A 21,773-nucleotide genomic window follows, 5' to 3' on the forward strand; every position below is an offset into this window, starting at 1 on the left:
CTCCTCTCCTCTCCTCTCCCCTCCTCTCCTCTCCCCTCCTCTCCTCTCCCCTCCTCTCCTCTCCTCTCCTCTTCCCTCCTCTCCTCTCCTCTCTCCTCTCTCCTCTCTTTCTCTCTTTCTCTCCTCTCCTCTCTCCTCTCTTTCTCTCTTTCTCTCCTCTCCTCTCTCCTCTATTTCTCTCTTTCTCTCCTCTATTTCTCTCTTTCTCTCCTCTATTTCTCTCTTTCTCTCCTCTCTTCTCTCTTTCTCTCCTCTCCTCTCTTCTCTCTTTCTCTCTCTCTTTCTCTCTCTCTTTCTCTCTCTCTTTCTCTCCTCTCCTCTCTTCTCTCTTTCTCTCCTCTCTTTCTCATCTCCTCTCTCCTCTCTTTCTCTCCTCTCTCTTTCTCTCCTCTCTCTTTCTCTCCTCTCTCTTTCTCTCCTCTATTTCTCTCCTCTATTTCTCTCCTCTCCTCTCTTTCTCTCCTCTCTCTTTCTCTCCTCTCTCTTTCTCTCCTCTCTCTTTCTCTCCTCTCTCTTTCTCTCCTCTCTCTTTCTCTCCTCTCTTTCTCTCCTCTTTCTCTCCTCTCTCTTTCTCTCCTCTCTCTTTCTCTCCTCTCTTTCTCTCCTCTATTTCTCTCCTCTCCTCTCTTTCTCTCCTCTCTCTTTCTCTCTCTTTCTCTCTCTCTTTCTCTCTCTCTTTCTCTCCTCTCCTCTCTTCTCTCTTTCTCTCCCCTCTCTTTCTCATCTCCTCTCCCCTCTCTTTCTCTCCCCTCTCTTTCTCTCCCCTCTCTTTCTCATCTCCTCTCCCCTCTCTTTCTCTCCCCTCTCTTTCTCTCCTCTCTCTTTCTCTCTCTTTCTCTCTCTCTTTCTCTCCTCTATTTCTCTCCTCTTCTCTCCTCTCTTTCTCCTCTCCTCTCCTCTCCTCTCCTCTCTTCTCTCTTTCTCTCCCCTCTCTTTCTCATCTCCTCTCCCCTCTCTTTCTCTCCCCTCTCTTTCTCTCCTCTCTCTTTCTCTCTCTTTCTCTCTCTTTCTCTCTCTCTTTCTCTCCTCTATTTCTCTCCTCTCTTCCTCTCTTCCTCTCCTCTCCCCTCCCCTCCCCTCCCCCCTCTCCTCTCCTCTTTCTCTCCTCTCCTCTCTCTCTCTCTCTCTCTCTCTTTTCCTCCTCCTCTCCTCTCCATCAGTACTCTCTGAAACTAGAGAAAGGTGACTACACGCTGCGTCTGCAGGTGCGTCATGAGCAGGCCAGTGAACTGGAGCGTCTGAAGGACCTTCCGTTCGTAGTGTCCCACCGTCTGTCCACTACTCTGACCCTGGATGTGTATGAGTCTCACCGCGCTGCCCTCTTGGCTAAGAAGAAAACCAACTCCCTGACCCTGACCCCTGGAGCTACCCAGCCTTTTTATGTTACAGCCCTTCCTGACGACAAGTAAGTAACCCCTGACCCCTGGAGACCCTGACCCCTGAACCTGACCCCTGGAGACCCTGACCCTCACCCCTGGAGACCCTCACCCCTGGAGACCCTGACCCTCACCCCTGGTGACCCTGACCCCCTGGAGACCGTGACCCTCACCCCTGGTGACCCTGACCCCTGGAGACCCTGACCCTCACCCCTGGTGACCCTGACCCTCACCCCTGGTGACCCTGACCCTCACCCCTGGTGACCCTGACCCTCACCCCTGGTGACCCTGACCCTCACCCCTGGTGACCCTGACGCCTGACCCTCACCCCTGGAGACCCTGACCCTCACCCCTGGAGACCCTGACCCTCACCCCTGGCGACCCTGACCCTCACCCCTGGCGACCCTGACCCTCACCCCTGGAGACCCTGACCCTCACCCCTGGAGACCCTGACCCTCACCCCTGGCGACCCTGACCCCTGGCGACCCTGACTCCTGACCCTCACCTGGCGACCCTGACCCTCAACCCTGGCGACCCTGACCCCTGACCCTCACACCTGGCGACCCTGACTCCTGACCCTCACACCTGGCGACCCTGACCCCTGACCCTCACCCCTGGCGACTCTGACCCCTGACCCTCACACCTGGCGACTCTGACCCCTGACCCTCAGTACTGACCCCTGGAGCTACTCAGCCCTTCTTTGTCAACTCACTGCCTTATGATAAGTGAGCGCCTCTATCTCTCTGTCTCCCCCCCCCTCTCTCTCTCTGGTCTCTCTGTCTCTCTCTCTCTCTCTCTCTGTCTCTCTCTCTCTCTCTCTGTCTCTCTCTCTCTGTCTCTCTCTCTCTGTCTCTCTCTCTCTGTCTCTCTCTCTCTGTCTCTCTGTCTCTCTCTCCAGGGTTCCTAAAGGAACATGTCCAGGATGCTATCTGACCGGCTCCTTGGTCGTGCCTAAGGGAGAATACGGCAAGAAAGCAGTGAGTGGCTCTTTCTACTGTCAGTCAACAGCTCTCCTACACTCTCATTGGCTCACTCCTTTTTATGGCCCCCACTCGGCATCCTTCTCAACCAATCACAAGCTTTGCTAGCGGCACAGTTTTAGTTGCACGTTGCTTTGATGCTCTTTTCACTGTGTGGTGGGAGGGGTTTTCTAGTTCCTGCCTGCGACTCCGTGGCCTGTGATTCGTAGATGCTGCTGTCCGTCACTCTGGTCTTTGTTGTGTTCAGGAGTTCTGTTAGGTTCTGTTTAGTTGTTTAGTTCTGGTCTACTTGTCACTAGTTGTAAACGATGAAAGAGAGTAGCAGTATGACTTGTCACTAGTTGTAAACGATGAGAGAGAAGCAGTATGACTTGCCACTAGTTGTAAACGATGAGAGAGTAGCAGTATGACTTGCCACTAGTTGTAAACGATGAGAGAGAAGCAGTATGACTTGTCACTAGTTGTAAACGATGAGAGAGAAGCAGTATGACTTGTCACTAGTTGTAAACGATGAGAGAGTAGCAGTATGACTTCCCACTAGTTGTAAACGATGAGAGAGAAGCAGTATGACTTGTCACTAGTTGTAAACGATGAGAGAGAAGCAGTATGACTTGTCACTAGTTGTGAGAGAGAGAAGCAGTATGACTTGCCACTAGTTGTAAACGATGAGAGAGAAGCAGTATGACTTGCCACTAGTTGTAAACGATGAGAGAGTAGCAGTATGACTTGTCACTAGTTGAGAGAGAAGCAGTATGACTTGTCACTAGTTGTAAACGATGAGAGAGAAGCAGTATGACTTGTCACTAGTTGTAAATGATGAGAGAGCAGCAGTATGACTTGCCACTAGTTGAGAGAGAAGCAGTATGACATGTCACTAGTTGAGAGAGAAGCAGTATGACTTGTCACTAGTTGTAAACGATGAGAGAGAAGCAGTATGACTTGTCACTAGTTGAGAGAGAAGCAGTATGACTTGTCACTAGTTGAGAGAGAAGCAGTATGACTTGTCACTAGTTGAGAGAGAAGCAGTATGACTTGTCACTAGTTGAGAGAGAAGCAGTATGACTTGTCACTAGTTGTAAACGATGAGAGAGAAGCAGTATGACTTGTCACTAGTTGTAAATGATGAGAGAGTAGCAGTATGACTTGCCACTAGTTGTAAACGATGAGAGAGTAGCAGTATGACTTGCCACTAGTTGAGAGAGAAGCAGTATGACTTGTCACTAGTTGTAAACGATGAGAGAGAAGCAGTATGACTTGCCACTAGTTGTAAACGATGAGAGAGAAGCAGTATGACTTGTCACTAGTTGAGAGAGAGAGAGAAGCAGTATGACTTGCCACTAGTTGTAAACGATGAGAGAGAAGCAGTATGACTTGCCACTAGTTGTAAACGATGAGAGAGAAGCAGTATGACTTGCCACTAGTTGTAAACGATGAGAGAGAAGCAGTATGACTTGTCACTAGTTGTAAACGATGAGAGGGTAGCAGTATGACTTTCCACTAGTTGAGAGAGAGAAGCAGTATGACTTGCCACTAGTTGTAAACGATGAGAGAGTAGCAGTATGACTTGCCACTAGTTGTAAACGATGAGAGAGAGAGAAGCAGTATGACTTGCCACTAGTTGTAAACGATGAGAGAGTAGCAGTATGACTTTCCACTAGTTGAGAGAGAGAAGCAGTATGACTTGCCACTAGTTGTAAACGATGAGAGTAGCAGTATGACTTGCCACTAGTTGTAAACGATGAGAGAGAGAGAAGCAGTATGACTTGTCACTAGTTGAGAGAGAGAAGCAGTATGACTTTCCACTAGTTGTAAACGATGAGAGAGTAGCAGTATGACTTGTCACTAGTTGTAAACGATGAGAGAGAAGCAGTATGACTTGTCACTAGTTGTAAATGATGAGAGAGTAGCAGTATGACTTGCCACTAGTTGTAAACGATGAGAGAGTAGCAGTATGACTTGCCACTAGTTGAGAGAGAAGCAGTATGACTTGTCACTAGTTGTAAACGATGAGAGAGAAGCAGTATGACTTGCCACTAGTTGTAAACGATGAGAGAGAAGCAGTATGACTTGTCACTAGTTGAGAGAGAGAGAAGCAGTATGACTTGCCACTAGTTGTAAACGATGAGAGAGAAGCAGTATGACTTGCCACTAGTTGTAAACGATGAGAGAGAAGCAGTATGACTTGCCACTAGTTGTAAACGATGAGAGAGAAGCAGTATGACTTGTCACTAGTTGTAAACGATGAGAGGGTAGCAGTATGACTTTCCACTAGTTGAGAGAGAGAAGCAGTATGACTTGCCACTAGTTGTAAACGATGAGAGAGTAGCAGTATGACTTGCCACTAGTTGTAAACGATGAGAGAGAGAGAAGCAGTATGACTTGCCACTAGTTGTAAACGATGAGAGAGTAGCAGTATGACTTTCCACTAGTTGAGAGAGAGAAGCAGTATGACTTGCCACTAGTTGTAAACGATGAGAGTAGCAGTATGACTTGCCACTAGTTGTAAACGATGAGAGAGAGAGAAGCAGTATGACTTGCCACTAGTTGAGAGAGAGAAGCAGTATGACTTGCCACTAGTTGTAAACGATGAGAGAGTAGCAGTATGACTTGCCACTAGTTGTAAACGATGAGAGAGAGAAGCAGTATGACTTGCCACTAGTTGTAAACGATGAGAGAAGCAATATGACTTGTCACTAGATGTAAACGATGAGAGAGAAGCAGTATGACTTGCCACTAGTTGTAAACGATGAGAGAGAGAAGCAGTATGACTTGCCACTAGTTGTAAACGATGAGAGAGAAGCAGTATGACTTGCCACTAGTTGTAAACGATGAGAGAGTAGCAGTATGACTTGTCACTAGTTGTAAACGATGAGAGAGAAGCAGTATGACTTGCCACTAGTTGTAAACGATGAGAGAGAAGCAGTATGACTTGTCACTAGTTGTAAACGATGAGAGAGAAGCAGTATGACTTGTCACTAGTTGTAAACGATGAGAGAGAGTAGCCGTATGACTTGTCACTAGTTGTAAACGATGAGAGAGAAGCAGTATAACTTGCCACTAGTTGTAAACGATGAGAGAGAAGCAGTATGACTTGTCACTAGTTGTAAACGATGAGAGAGAGTAGCCGTATGACTTGTCACTAGTTGTAAACGATGAGAGAGAAGCAGTATGACTTGTCACTAGTTGTAAACGATGAGAGAGAAGCAGTATGACTTGTCACTAGTTGTAAACGATGAGAGAGAGTAGCCGTATGACTTGTCACTAGTTGTAAACGATGAGAGAGAAGCAGTATGACTTGCCACTAGTTGTAAACGATGAGAGAGAGTAGCAGTATGACTTGTCACTAGTTGTAAACGATGAGAGAGAAGCAGTATGACTTGTCACTAGTTGTAAACGATGAGAGAGAAGCAGTATGACTTGTCACTAGTTGTAAACGATGAGAGAGAAGCAGTATGACTTGTCACTAGTTGTAAACGATGAGAGAGTAGCAGTATGACTTGTCACTAGTTGTAAACGATGAGAGAGTAGCAGTATGACTTGCCACTAGTTGTAAACGATGAGAGAGAAGCAGTATGACTTGTCACTAGTTGTAAACGATGAGAGAGAAGCAGTATGACTTGTGACTAGTTGTAAACGATGAGAGAGTAGCAGTATGACTTGCCACTAGTTGTAAACGATGAGAGAGAAGCAGTATGACTTGTCACTAGTTGTAAACGATGAAAGAGAGAAGCAGTATGACTTGTCACTAGTTGTAAACGATGAGAGAGTAGCAGTATGACTTGCCACTAGTTGTAAACGATGAGAGAGAAGCAGTATGACTTGTCACTAGTTGTAAACGATGAGAGAGTAGCAGTATGACTTGCCACTAGTTGTAAACGATGAGAGAGAAGCAGTATGACTTGTCACTAGTTGTAAACGATGAGAGAGAAGCAGTATGACTTGTCACTAGTTGTAAACGATGAGAGAGAGAAGCAGTATGACTTGCCACTAGTTGTAAACGATGAGAGAGAAGCAGTATGACTTGTCACTAGTTGTAAACGATGAGAGAGAAGCAATATGACTTGTCACTAGTTGAGAGAGAGAGAGAAGCAGTATGACTTGTCACTAGTTGAGAGAGAGAGAGAAGCAGTATGACTTGCCACTAGTTGAGAGAGAGAGAGTAGCAGTATGACTTGCCACTAGTTGTAAACGATGAGAGAGAAGCAGTATGACTTGCCACTAGTTGAGAGAGAGAGAGAAGCAGTATGACTTGCCACTAGTTGAGAGAGAGAGAGTAGCAGTATGACTTGCCACTAGTTGTAAACGATGAGAGAGAAGCAGTATGACTTGTCACTAGTTGAGAGAGAGAGAGAAGCAGTATGACTTGTCACTAGTTGTAAACGATGAGAGAGAAGCAGTATGACTTGTCACTAGTTGAGAGAGAGAGAGAAGCAGTATGACTTGTCACTAGTTGAGAGAGAGAGAGAAGCAGTATGACTTGTCACTAGTTGTAAACGATGAGAGAGAAGCAGTATGACTTGCCACTAGTTGTAAACGATGAGAGAGAAGCAGTATGACTTGTCACTAGTTGTAAACGATGAGAGAGAGAAGCAGTATGACTTGTCACTAGTTGAGAGAGAGAGAGAAGCAGTATGACTTGTCACTAGTTGAGAGAGAGAGAGAAGCAGTATGACTTGCCACTAGTTGTAAACTATGAGAGAGAAGCAGTATGACTTGCCACTAGTTGTAAACGATGAGAGAGAAGCAGTATGACTTGCCACTAGTTGTAAACGATGAGAGAGTAGCAGTATGACTTGCCACTAGTTGTAAACGATGAGAGAGAAGCAGTATGACTTGTCACTAGTTGTAAACGATGAGAGAGTAGCAGTATGACTTGTCACTAGTTGTAAACGATGAGAGAGAAGCAGTATGACTTGTCACTAGTTGTAAACGATGAGAGAGAAGCAGTATGACTTGTCACTAGTTGTAAACGATGAGAGAGAAGCAGTATGACTTGTCACTAGTTGTAAACGATGAGAGAGAAGCAGTATGACTTGTCACTAGTTGTAAACGATGAGAGAGAAGCAGTATGACTTGTCACTAGTTGTAAACGATGAGAGAGAAGCAATATGACTTGTCACTAGTTGAGAGAGAGAGAGAAGCAGTATGACTTGTCACTAGTTGAGAGAGAGAGAGAAGCAGTATGACTTGCCACTAGTTGAGAGAGAGAGAGAAGCAGTATGACTTGCCACTAGTTGTAAACGATGAGAGAGAAGCAGTATGACTTGTCACTAGTTGAGAGAGAGAGAGAAGCAGTATGACTTGTCACTAGTTGAGAGAGAGAGAGAAGCAGTATGACTTGCCACTAGTTGTAAACGATGAGAGAGAAGCAGTATGACTTGTCACTAGTTGAGAGAGAGAGAGTAGCAGTATGACTTGTCACTAGTTGTAAACGATGAGAGAGAAGCAGTATGACTTGTCACTAGTTGAGAGAGAGAGAGTAGCAGTATGACTTGTCACTAGTTGAGAGAGAGAGAAGCAGTATGACTTGTCACTAGTTGTAAACGATGAGAGAGAAGCAGTATGACTTGCCACTAGTTGTAAACGATGAGAGAGAAGCAGTATGACTTGTCACTAGTTGTAAACGATGAGAGAGAGAAGCAGTATGACTTGTCACTAGTTGAGAGAGAGAGAGAAGCAGTATGACTTGTCACTAGTTGAGAGAGAGAGAGAAGCAGTATGACTTGCCACTAGTTGTAAACTATGAGAGAGAAGCAGTATGACTTGCCACTAGTTGTAAACGATGAGAGAGAAGCAGTATGACTTGCCACTAGTTGTAAACGATGAGAGAGAAGCAGTATGACTTGTCACTAGTTGTAGAGAGAGAGAGAAGCAGTATGACTTGTCACTAGTTGAGAGAGAGAGAAGCAGTATGACTTGTCACTAGTTAGTTGATGAGAGAGAAGCAGTATGACTTGTCACTAGTTGAGAGAGAGAGAAGCAGTATGACTTGTCACTAGTTGTAAACGAGAGAGAAGCAGTATGACTTGTCACTAGTTGTAAACGATGAGAGAGAAGCAGTATGACTTGTCACTAGTTGAGAGAGAGAGAGTAGCAGTATGACTTGTCACTAGTTGTAAACGATGAGAGAGAAGCAGTATGACTTGTCACTAGTTGTAAACGATGAGAGAGAAGCAGTATGACTTGCCACTAGTTGTAAACGATGAGAGAGAGAAGCAGTATGACTTGTCACTAGTTGTAAACGATGAGAGAGAAGCAGTATGACTTGTCACTAGTTGTAAACGATGAGAGAGAAGCAGTATGACTTGCCACTAGTTGTAAACGATGAGAGAGAAGCAGTATGACTTGCCACTAGTTGTAAACGATGAGAGAGAAGCAGTATGACTTGCCACTAGTTGTAAACGATGAGAGAGAAGCAGTATGACTTGTCACTAGTTGTAAACGATGAGAGAGAAGCAGTATGACTTGTCACTAGTTGTAAACGATGAGAGAGAAGCAGTATGACTTGTCACTAGTTGAGAGAGAAGCAGTATGACTTGCCACTAGTTGTAAACGATGAGAGAGTAGCAGTATGACTTGCCACTAGTTGTAAACGATGAGAGAGAAGCAGTATGACTTGTCACTAGTTGTAAACGATGAGAGAGAAGCAGTATGACTTGTCACTAGTTGTAAACGATGAGAGAGAAGCAGTATGACTTGTCACTAGTTGTAAACGATGAGAGAGAAGCAGTATGACTTGTCACTAGTTGTAAACGATGAGAGAGAAGCAGTATGACTTGTCACTAGTTGTAAACGATGAGAGAGAAGCAGTATGACTTGTCACTAGTTGAGAGAGAAGCAGTATGACTTGCCACTAGTTGAGAGAGAAGCAGTATGACTTGCCACTAGTTGTAAACGATGAGAGAGAAGCAGTATGACTTGTCACTAGTTGTAAACGATGAGAGAGAAGCAGTATGACTTGTCACTAGTTGAGAGAGAAGCAGTATGACTTGTCACTAGTTGTAAACGATGAGAGAGAAGCAGTATGACTTGTCACTAGTTGTAAACGATGAGAGAGAAGCAGTATGACTTGTCACTAGTTGAGAGAGAAGCAGTATGACTTGCCACTAGTTGAGAGAGAAGCAGTATGACTTGCCACTAGTTGTAAACGATGAGAGAGAAGCAGTATGACTTGTCACTAGTTGTAAACGATGAGAGAGAAGCAGTATGACTTGTCACTAGTTGTAAACGATGAGAGAGAGTAGCAGTATGACTTGCCACTAGTTGAGAGAGAAGCAGTATGACTTGCCACTAGTTGTAAACGATGAGAGAGAAGCAGTATGACTTGTCACTAGTTGTAAACGATGAGAGAGAAGCAGTATGACTTGTCACTAGTTGTAAACGATGAGAGAGAGTAGCAGTATGACTTGCCACTAGAGATGAGAGAGTAGCAGTATGACTTGCCACTAGTTGTAAACGATGAGAGAGTAGCAGTATGACTTGCCACTAGTTGTAAACGATGAGAGAGTAGCAGTATGACTTGCCACTAGTTGTAAACGATGAGAGAGAAGCAGTATGACTTGCCACTAGTTGTAAACGATGAGAGAGAAGCAGTATGACTTGCCACTAGTTGTAAACGATGAGAGAGAAGCAGTATGACTTGTCACTAGTTGTAAACGATGAGAGAGAAGCAGTATGACTTGTCACTAGTTGTAAACGATGAGAGAGAAGCAGTATGACTTGTCACTAGTTGTAAACGATGAGAGAGAAGCAGTATGACTTGTCACTAGTTGTAAACGATGAGAGAGAAGCAGTATGACTTGTCACTAGTTGTAAACTATGAGAGAGCAGCAGTATGACTTTCCACTAGTTGAGAGAGAGAAGCAGTATGACTTGTCACTAGTTGTAAACGATGAGAGAGAAGCAGTATGACTTGTCACTAGTTGTAAACGATGAGAGAGTAGCAGTATGACTTGTCACTAGTTGTAAACGATGAGAGAGTAGCAGTATGACTTGTCACTAGTTGTAAACGATGAGAGAGAAGCAGTATGACTTGTCACTAGTTGTAAACGATGAGAGAGCAGCAGTATGACTTGTCACTAGTTGTAAACGATGAGAGAGTAGCAGTATGACTTGTCACTAGTTGTAAACGATGAGAGAGAGTAGCAGTATGACTTGCCACTAGTTGTAAACGATGAGAGAGAAGCAGTATGACTTGTCACTAGTTGTAAACGATGAGAGAGAAGCAGTATGACTTGTCACTAGTTGTAAACGATGAGAGAGAAGCAGTATGACTTGCCACTAGTTGTAAACGATGAGAGAGAAGCAGTATGACTTGTCACTAGTTGTAAACGATGAGAGAGAAGCAGTATGACTTGTCACTAGTTGTAAACGATGAGAGAGAAGCAGTATGACTTGTCACTAGTTGTAAACGATGAGAGAGAAGCAGTATGACTTGTCACTAGTTGTAAACGATGAGAGAGAAGCAGTATGACTTGTCACTAGTTGTAAACGATGAGAGAGAAGCAGTATGACTTGTCACTAGTTGTAAACGATGAGAGAGAAGCAGTATGACTTGCCACTAGTTGTAAACGATGAGAGAGAAGCAGTATGACTTGTCACTAGTTGTAAACGATGAGAGAGAAGCAGTATGACTTGTCACTAGTTGTAAACGATGAGAGAGAAGCAGTATGACTTGTCACTAGTTGTAAACGATGAGAGAGAGAAGCAGTATGACTTGTCACTAGTTGTAAACGATGAGAGAGAAGCAGTATGACTTGTCACTAGTTGTAAACGATGAGAGAGAAGCAGTATGACTTGTCACTAGTTGTAAACGATGAGAGAGAAGCAGTATGACTTGTCACTAGTTGTAAACAATGAAAGAGAAGCAGTATGACTTGTCACTAGTTGTAAACGATGAGAGAGAAGCAGTATGACTTGTCACTAGTTGAGAGAGAGAAGCAGTATGACTTGTCACTAGTTGAGAGAGAAGCAGTATGACTTGCCACTAGTTGTAAACGATGAGAGAGAAGCAGTATGACTTGTCACTAGTTGTAAACGATGAGAGAGAAGCAGTATGACTTGTCACTAGTTGTAAACGATGAGAGAGAAGCAGTATGACTTGTCACTAGTTGAGAGAGAAGCAGTATGACTTGTCACTAGTTGTAAACGATGAGAGAGAAGCAGTATGACTTGTCACTAGTTGTAAACGATGAGAGAGAAGCAGTATGACTTGTCACTAGTTGAGAGAGAAGCAGTATGACTTGCCACTAGTTGAGAGAGAAGCAGTATGACTTGCCACTAGTTGTAAACGATGAGAGAGAAGCAGTATGACTTGTCACTAGTTGTAAACGATGAGAGAGAAGCAGTATGACTTGTCAATAGTTGTAAACGATGAGAGAGAGTAGCAGTATGACTTGCCACTAGTTGAGAGAGAAGCAGTATGACTTGCCACTAGTTGTAAACGATGAGAGAGAAGCAGTATGACTTGTCACTAGTTGTAAACGATGAGAGAGAAGCAGTATGACTTGTCACTAGTTGTAAACGATGAGAGAGAGTAGCAGTATGACTTGCCACTAGTTGTAAACGATGAGAGAGTAGCAGTATGACTTGCCACTAGTTGTAAACGATGAGAGAGTAGCAGTATGACTTGCCACTAGTTGTAAACGATGAGAGAGTAGCAGTATGACTTGCCACTAGTTGTAAACGATGAGAGAGAAGCAGTATGACTTGCCACTAGTTGTAAACGATGAGAGAGAAGCAGTATGACTTGTCACTAGTTGTAAACGATGAGAGAGTAGCAGTATGACTTGTCACTAGTTGTAAACGATGAGAGAGAAGCAGTATGACTTGTCACTAGTTGTAAACGATGAGAGAGAGTAGCCGTATGACTTGTCACTAGTTGTAAACGATGAGAGAGAAGCAGTATGACTTGTCACTAGTTGTAAACGATGAGAGAGAAGCAGTATGACTTGTCACTAGTTGTAAACGATGAGAGAGAAGCAGTATGACTTGTCACTAGTTGTAAACGATGAGAGAGAAGCAGTATGACTTGTCACTAGTTGTAAACGATGAGAGAGAAGCAGTATGACTTGTCACTAGTTGTAAACGATGAGAGAGAAGCAGTATGACTTGTCACTAGTTGTAAACGATGAGAGAGAAGCAGTATGACTTGTCACTAGTTGTAAACGATGAGCAGTATGACTTGTCACTAGTTGTAAACGATGAGAGAGAGTATGACTTGTCACTAGTATGACAGTATGACTTCACTAGTTGTAAACGATGAGAGAGAAGCAGTATGACTTGTCACTAGTTGTAAACGATGAGAGAGAAGCAGTATGACTTGTCACTAGTTGTAAACGATGAGAGAGAAGCAGTATGACTTGTCACTAGTTGTAAACGATGAGAGAGAAGCAGTATGACTTGTCACTAGTTGTAAACGATGAGAGAGAAGCAGTATGACTTGTCACTAGTTGTAAACGATGAGAGAGAAGCAGTATGACTTGTCACTAGTTGTAAACGATGAGAGAGAAGCAGTATGACTTGTCACTAGTTGTAAACGATGAGAGAGAAGCAGTATGACTTGTCACTAGTTGTAAACGATGAGAGAGAGAGATGAGCAGTATGACTTGTCACTAGTTGTAAACGATGAGAGAGAAGCAGTATGACTTGTCACTAGTTGTAAACGATGAGAGAGAAGCAGTATGACTTCACTAGTTGTAAACGATGAGAGAGAAGCAGTATGACTTGTCACTAGTTGTAAACGATGAGAGAGAAGCAGTATGACTTGTCACTAGTTGTAAACGATGAGAGAGAAGCAGTATGACTTGTCACTAGTTGTAATGACTTGATGAGAGAGAAGCAGTATGACTTGTCACTAGTTGTAAACGATGAGAGAAGCAATATGACTTGTCACTAGTTGTAAACGATGAGAGAGAAGCAGTATGACTTGCCACTAGTTGTAAACGATGAGAGAGAAGCAGTATGACTTGTCACTAGTTGTAAACGATGAGAGAGAAGCAGTATGACTTGTCACTAGTTGTAAACGATGAGAGAGAAGCAGTATGACTTGTCACTAGTTGTAAACGATGAGAGAGAAGCAGTATGACTTGTCACTAGTTGTAAACGATGAGAGAGAAGCAGTATGACTTGTCACTAGTTGTAAACGATGAGAGAGAAGCAGTATGACTTGTCACTAGTTGTAAACGATGAGAGAGAAGCAGTATGACTTGTCACTAGTTGTAAACGATGAGAGAGAAGCAGTATGACTTGTCACTAGTTGTAAACGATGAGAGAGAAGCAGTATGACTTGTCACTAGTGTAAACGATGAGAGAAGCAGTATGACTTGCCACTAGTTGTAAACGATGAGAGAGAAGCAGTATGACTTGTCACTAGTTGTAAACGATGAGAGAGAAGCAGTATGACTTGTCACTAGTTGTAAACGATGAGAGAGAAGCAGTATGACTTGTCACTAGTTGTAAACGATGAGAGAGAAGCAGTATGACTTGTCACTAGTTGTAAACGATGAGAGAGAAGCAGTATGACTTGTCACTAGTTGTAAACGATGAGAGAGAAGCAGTATGACTTGTCACTAGTTGTAAACGATGAGAGAGAAGCAGTATGACTTGTCACTAGTTGATGAGAGAGAAGCAGTATGACTTGTCACTAGTTGAGAGAGAAGAAGCAGTATGACTTGTCACTAGTTGTAAACGATGAGAGAGAAGCAGTATGACTTGTCACTAGTTGTAAACGATGAGAGAGAAGCAGTATGACTTGTCACTAGTTGTAAACGATGAGAGAGAAGCAGTATGACTTGTCACTAGTTGTAAACGATGAGAGAGAAGCAGTATGACTTGTCACTAGTTGTAAACGATGAGAGAGAAGCAGTATGACTTGTCACTAGTTGTAAACGATGAGAGAGAAGCAGTATGACTTGTCACTAGTAAACGATGAGAGAGAAGCAGTATGACTTGTCACTAGTTGTAAACGATGAGAGAGAAGCAGTATGACTTGTCACTAGTTGTAAACGATGAGAGAGAAGCAGTATGACTTGTCACTAGTTGTAAACGATGAGAGAGAAGCAGTATGACTTGTATGACAGTATGACTTGCCACTAGTTGTAAACGATGAGAGAGAAGCAGTATGACTTGCCACTAGTTGTAAACGATGAGAGAGAAGCAGTATGACTTGTCACTAGTTGTAAACGATGAGAGAGAAGCAGTATGACTTGTCACTAGTTGTAAACGATGAGAGAGAAGCAGTATGACTTGTCACTAGTTGTAAACGATGAGAGAGAAGCAGTATGACTTGCCACTAGTTGTAAACGATGAGAGAGAAGCAGTATGACTTGTCACTAGTTGTAAACGATGAGAGAGAAGCAGTATGACTTGCCACTAGTTGTAAACGATGAGAGAGAGTAGCAGTATGACTTGCCACTAGTTGTAAACGATGAGAGAGAAGCAGTATGACTTGTCACTAGTTGTAAACGATGAGAGAGAAGCAGTATGACTTGTCACTAGTTGTAAACGATGAGAGAGAAGCAGTATGACTTGTCACTAGTTGAGAGAGAGAAGCAGTATGACTTGTCACTAGTTGTAAACAATGAAAGAGAAGCAGTATGACTTGTCACTAGTTGTGAGAGAGAGAAGCAGTATGACTTGTCACTAGTTGAGAGAGAAGCAGTATGACTTGCCACTAGTTGTAAACAATGAGAGAGAAGCAGTATGACTTGTCACTAGTTGTGAGAGAGAGAAGCAGTATGACTTGTCACTAGTTGTGAGAGAGAGAAGCAGTATGACTTGTCACTAGTTGTGAGAGAGAGAAGCAGTATGACTTGTCACTAGTTGAGAGAGAAGCAGTATGACTTGTCACTAGTTGTAAACGATGAGAGAGAAGCAGTATGACTTGTCACTAGTTGTAAGAGAGAGAAGCAGTATGACTTGTCACTAGTTGTGAGAGAGAGAAGCAGTATGACTTGCCACTAGTTGAGAGAGAAGCAGTATGACTTGCCACTAGTTGTAAACGATGAGAGAGAAGCAGTATGACTTGTCACTAGTTGTAAACGATGAGAGAGAAGCAGTATGACTTGTCACTAGTTGTAAACGATGAGAGAGTAGCAGTATGACTTGCCACTAGTTTGATGAGAGAGAAGCAGTATGACTTGCCACTAGTTGTAAATGATGAGAGAGAAGCAGTATGACTTGTCACTAGTTGTAAACGATGAGAGAGAAGCAGTATGACTTGTCACTAGTTGTAAACAGTATGACTTGATGAGAGAGAGAAGCAGTATGACTTGCCACTAGTTGTAAACGATGAGAGAGAAGCAGTATGACTTGTCACTAGTTGTAAACGATGAGAGAGAAGCAGTATGACTTGCCACTAGTTGTAGCAGTATGACTTGCCACTAGTTGTAAACGATGAGAGAGTAGCAGTATGACTTGCCACTAGTTGTAAACGATGAGAGAGAAGCAGTATGACTTGCCACTAGTTGTAAACGATGAGAGAGTAGCAGTATGACTTGCCACTAGTTGTAAACGATGAGAGAGAAGCAGTATGACTTGTCACTAGTTGTAAACGATGAGAGAGAAGCAGTATGACTTGTCACTAGTTGTAAACGATGAGAGAGAAGCAGTATGACTTGTCACTAGTTGTAAACGATGAGAGAGAAGCAGTATGACTTGCCACTAGTTGTGAGAGAGAAGCAGTATGACTTGCCACTAGTTGTAAACGATGAGAGAGAAGCAGTATGACTTGTCACTAGTTGTAAACGATGAGAGAGAGAAGCAGTATGACTTGTCACTAGTTGTAAACGATGAGAGAGAAGCAGTATGACTTGTCACTAGTTGTAAACGATGAGAGAGTAGCAGTATGACTTGTCACTAGTTGTAAACGATGAGAGAGTAGCAGTATGACTTGTCACTAGTTGTAAACGATGAGAGAGAAGCAGTATGACTTGTCACTAGTTGTAAACGATGAGAGAGTAGCAGTATGACTTGTCACTAGTTGTAAACGATGAGAGAGTAGCAGTATGACTTGTCACTAGTTGTAAACGATGAGAGAGAGTAGCAGTATGACTTGCCACTAGTTGTAAACGATGAGAGAGAGAAGCAGTATGACTTGTCACTAGTCGTAAACGATGAGAGAGAAGCAGTATGACTTGTCACTAGTTGTAAACGATGAGAGAGAAGCAGTATGACTTGTCACTAGTCGTAAACGATGAGAGAGAAGCAGTATGACTTGTCACTAGTTGTAAACGATGAGAGAGAAGCAGTATGACTTGTCACTAGTTGTAAACGATGAGAGAGAAGCAGTATGACTTGCCACTAGTTGTAAACGATGAGAGAGTAGCAGTATGACTTGTCACTAGTCGTAAACGATGAGAGAGAAGCAGTATGACTTGTCACTAGTTGTAAACGATGAGAGAGAGAAGCAGTATGACTTGCCACTAGTTGTAAACGATGAAAGAGAGAAGCAGTATGACTTGCCACTAGTTGTAAACGATGAGAGAGAGAAGCAGTATGACTTGTCACTAGTTGTAAACGATGAGAGAGAAGCAGTATGACTTGCCACTAGTTGTAAACGATGAGAGAGAGAAGCAGTATGACTTGTCACTAGTTGTAAACGATGAGAGAGAAGCAGTATGACTTGTCACTAGTTGTAAACGATGAGAGAGAAGCAGTATGACTTGTCACTAGTTGTAAACGATGAGAGAGAAGCAGTATGACTTGTCACTAGTTGTAAACGATGAGAGAGAAGCAGTATGACTTGTCACTAGTTGTAAACGATGAGAGAGAAGCAGTATGACTTGTCACTAGTTGAGAGAGAAGCAGTATGACTTGCCACTAGTTGAGAGAGAAGCAGTATGACTTGCCACTAGTTGTAAACGATGAGAGAGAAGCAGTATGACTTGTCACTAGTTGTAAACGATGAGAGAGAAGCAGTATGACTTGTCACTAGTTGTAAACGATGAGAGAGAAGCAGTATGACTTGCCACTAGTTGAGAGAGAAGCAGTATGACTTGCCACTAGTTGTAAACGATGAGAGAGAAGCAGTATGACTTGTCACTAGTTGTAAACGATGAGAGAGAAGCAGTATGACTTGTCACTAGTTGTAAACGATGAGAGAGAGTAGCAGTATGACTTGCCACTAGTTGAGAGAGAAGCAGTATGACTTGCCACTAGTTGTAAACGATGAGAGAGAAGCAGTATGACTTGTCACTAGTTGTAAACGATGAGAGAGAAGCAGTATGACTTGTCACTAGTTGTAAACGATGAGAGAGAGTAGCAGTATGACTTGCCACTAGTTGTAAACGATGAGAGAGTAGCAGTATGACTTGCCACTAGTTGTAAACGATGAGAGAGTAGCAGTATGACTTGCCACTAGTTGTAAACGATGAGAGAGTAGCAGTATGACTTGCCACTAGTTGTAAACGATGAGAGAGAAGCAGTATGACTTGCCACTAGTTGTAAACGATGAGAGAGAAGCAGTATGACTTGTCACTAGTTGTAAACGATGAGAGAGTAGCAGTATGACTTGTCACTAGTTGTAAACGATGAGAGAGAAGCAGTATGACTTGTCACTAGTTGTAAACGATGAGAGAGTAGCCGTATGACTTGTCACTAGTTGTAAACGATGAGAGAGAAGCAGTATGACTTGTCACTAGTTGTAAACGATGAGAGAGAAGCAGTATGACTTGTCACTAGTTGCAAACGATGAGAGAGAAGCAGTATGACTTGCCACTAGTTGTAAACGATGAGAGAGAAGCAGTATGACTTGTCACTAGTTGTAAACGATGAGAGAGAGAGAAGCAGTATGACTTGTCACTAGTTGTAAACGATGAGAGAGAAGCAGTATGACTTGTCACTAGTTGTAAACGATGAGAGAGTAGCAGTATGACTTGCCACTAGTTGTAAACGATGAGAGAGAAGCAGTATAACTTGTCACTAGTTGTAAACGATGAGAGAGTAGCAGTATGACTTGTCACTAGTTGTAAACGATGAGAGAGAAGCAGTATGACTTGTCACTAGTTGTAAACGATGAGAGAGTAGCAGTATGACTTGTCACTAGTTGTAAACGATGAGAGAGTAGCAGTATGACTTGTCACTAGTTGTAAACGATGAGAGAGAGTAGCAGTATGACTTGCCACTAGTTGTAAACGATGAGAGAGAGAAGCAGTATGACTTGTCACTAGTCGTAAACGATGAGAGAGAAGCAGTATGACTTGTCACTAGTTGTAAACGATGAGAGAGAAGCAGTATGACTTGTCACTAGTCGTAAATGATGAGAGAGAAGCAGTATGACTTGTCACTAGTTGTAAACGATGAGAGAGAAGCAGTATGACTTGTCACTAGTTGTAAACGATGAGAGAGAAGCAGTATGACTTGCCACTAGTTGTAAACGATGAGAGAGTAGCAGTATGACTTGTCACTAGTCGTAAACGATGAGAGAGAAGCAGTATGACTTGTCACTAGTTGTAAACGATGAGAGAGAGAAGCAGTATGACTTGCCACTAGTTGTAAACGATGAAAGAGAGAAGCAGTATGACTTGCCACTAGTTGTAAACGATGAGAGAGAGAAGCAGTATGACTTGTCACTAGTTGTAAACGATGAGAGAGAAGCAGTATGACTTGCCACTAGTTGTAAACGATGAGAGAGAGAAGCAGTATGACTTGTCACTAGTTGTAAACGATGAGAGAGAGAAGCAGTATGACTTGCCACTAGTTGTAAACGATGAAAGAGAGAAGCAGTATGACTTGCCACTAGTTGTAAACGATGAGAGAGAGAAGCAGTATGACTTGTCACTAGTTGTAAACGATGAGAGAGAGAAGCAGTATGACTTGTCACTAGTTGTAAACGATGAGAGAGAAGCAGTATGACTTGTCACTAGTTGTAAACGATGAGAGAGAAGCAGTATGACTTGCCACTAGTTGTAAACGATGAGAGAGAAGCAGTATGACTTGCCACTAGTTGTAAACGATGAGAGAGAAGCAGTATGACTTGCCACTAGTTGTAAACGATGAGAGAGAAGCAGTATGACTTGCCACTAGTTGTAAACGATGAGAGAGAGAAGCAGTATGACTTGCCACTAGTTGTAAACGATGAGAGAGAGAAGCAGTATGACTTGCCACTAGTTGTAAACGATGAAAGAGAGAAGCAGTATGACTTGCCACTAGTTGTAAACGATGAAAGAGAGTAGCAGTATGACTTGTCACTAGTTGTAAACGATGAAAGAGAGTAGCAGTATGACTTGTCACTAGTTGTAAACGATGAGAGAGAAGCAGTATAACTTGCCACTAGTTGTAAACGATGAAAGAGAGTAGCAGTATGACTTGTCACTAGTTGTAAACGATGAGAGAGTAGCAGTATGACTTGTCACTAGTTGTAAACGATGAGAGAGAAGCAGTATAACTTGCCACTAGTTGTAAACGATGAGAGAGAAGCAGTATGACTTGCCACTAGTTGTAAACGATGAAAGAGAGTAGCAGTATGACTTGTCACTAGTTGTAAACGATGAGAGAAGCAGTATGACTTGTCACTAGTTGTAAACGATGAGAGAAGCAGTATGACTTGTCACTAGTTGTAAACGATGAGAGAGAAGCAGTATAACTTGCCACTAGTTGTAAACGATGAGAGAGAAGCAGTATGACTTGTCACTAGTTGTAAACGATGAGAGAGAAGCAGTATGACTTGCCACTAGTTGTAAACGATGAGAGAAGCAATATGACTTGTCACTAGTTGTAAACGATGAGAGAGAAGCAGTATGACTTGTCACTAGTTGTAAACGATGAGAGAGAGAAGCAGTATGACTTGCCACTAGTTGTAAACGATGAAAGAGAGTAGCAGTATGACTTGTCACTAGTTGTAAACGATGAGAGAGAAGCAGTATGACTTGTCACTAGTTGTAAACGATGAGCGAGTAGCAGTATGACTTGCCACTAGTTGTAAACGATGAGAGAGAAGCAGTATGACTTGCCACTAGTTGTAAACGATGAGAGAAGCAATATGACTTGTCACTAGTTGTAAACGATGAGAGAGAAGCAGTATGACTTGCCACTAGTTGTAAACGATGAGAGAGAGAAGCAGTATGACTTGCCACTAGTCGTAAACGATGAGAGAGAAGCAGTATGACTTGCCACTAGTTGTAAACGATGAGAGAGTAGCAGTATGACTTGTCACTAGTTGTAAACGATGAGAGAGAAGCAGTATGACTTGTCACTAGTTGTAAACGATGAGAGAGAAGCAGTATGACTTGCCACTAGTTGTAAACGATGAGAGAGAAGCAGTATAACTTGCCACTAGTTGTAAACGATGAGAGAGAAGCAGTATGACTTGTCACTAGTTGTAAACGATGAGAGAGAAGCAGTATGACTTGCCACTAGTTGTAAACGATGAGAGAGAAGCAGTATGACTTGTCACTAGTTGTAAACGATGAGAGAGAGAAGCAGTATGACTTGCCACTAGTTGTAAACGATGAGAGAGAAGCAGTATAACTTGCCACTAGTTGTAAACGATGAGAGAGAAGCAGTATGACTTGCCACTAGTTGTAAACGATAAGAGAGAGTAGCCGTATGACTTGTCACTAGTTGTAAACGATGAGAGAGTAGCAGTATGACTTTCCACTAGTTGAGAGAGAGAAGCAGTATGACTTGCCACTAGTTGTAAACGATGAAAGAGAGGCTGTATGCTCCTTCCTGTGTTCTCTCTCTCACTGTGTGTTATTCTGACCACCAGGGACAGGCCTCTGCAAAACGACAAGGAAAATTTAAAAAGGTACTGACGACCTAGAATTCACTCTGTCAAATCCTCAAAAGGAAAATGGTGTTTTATGTTGTGAATCACTGTGGGGAAGAATGAAGATATTTGTCCCAACATGTAAATATATTTCTCCTGGCAAAGTTAGACAAGGTTAATTTCCTCTGGTGGTCAATATAGCAGCACAGCTGTGTTCTGTCACCATGACAACACATTCTAACTGACAAGGGATTGGACAGACAGCAGTGGGGGGAAGTGTTGTGGAGGCTTATGGGTAATGTAGTCCTAGAGGGTGTCAGTGGGTTAACCAGTGGTTTTATCTTTCTCATCAAGGACATTGTGCCAGTGGTCTATCACCTCATCCCTGCACCCAACAAGACCAAGAACGGAGCGAAGGAGGGAACGAAGGAGGGAACGAAGGAGGGAACGAAGGAGGGGGCGAAGGAGGGGGCGAAGGAGGGAACGAAGGAGAAGGATGTGAAGGAGGAGTTTGAAGAGGCTCTCAGAGACCTGAAGATACAGTGGATGACCAAGTCAGTCTCTTTCTGTCTGTTTGGGTCTCTCTACCTGCTGTCAGTCTGTCTGTTTGGGTCTCTCTACCTGCTGTCAGTCTCTCTGTCTGTTTGGGTCTCTCTACCTGCTGTCAGTCTGTCTGTCTGTTTGGGTCTCTCTACCTGCTGTCAGTCT

General features: G+C 43.0%; 1 protein-coding gene across 2 annotated transcripts in view; it reads left to right on the plus strand.

Moving 5' to 3' along the window:
* tpp2 (tripeptidyl peptidase 2) overlaps positions 1-21,773 on the plus strand; it is a 106,576-nt gene that overhangs the window by 74,023 nt on the left and 10,780 nt on the right. The window contains exons 21-24 of one of the 2 annotated variants that reach the window (XM_052517437.1): positions 1,161-1,405; positions 2,275-2,353; positions 21,066-21,104; positions 21,420-21,619. In XM_052517437.1, coding sequence (XP_052373397.1) covers positions 1,161-1,405; positions 2,275-2,353; positions 21,066-21,104; positions 21,420-21,619 — 563 coding nt within the window. The remainder of the gene's footprint in view (positions 1-1,160; positions 1,406-2,274; positions 2,354-21,065; positions 21,105-21,419; positions 21,620-21,773) is intronic. The other variant, XM_052517438.1, reaches the window with a different exon arrangement.

This window comes from Oncorhynchus keta, unplaced genomic scaffold, assembly GCF_023373465.1.
Source record: "Oncorhynchus keta strain PuntledgeMale-10-30-2019 unplaced genomic scaffold, Oket_V2 Un_scaffold_785_pilon_pilon, whole genome shotgun sequence".
Classification (NCBI taxonomy): domain Eukaryota; kingdom Metazoa; phylum Chordata; class Actinopteri; order Salmoniformes; family Salmonidae; genus Oncorhynchus; species Oncorhynchus keta.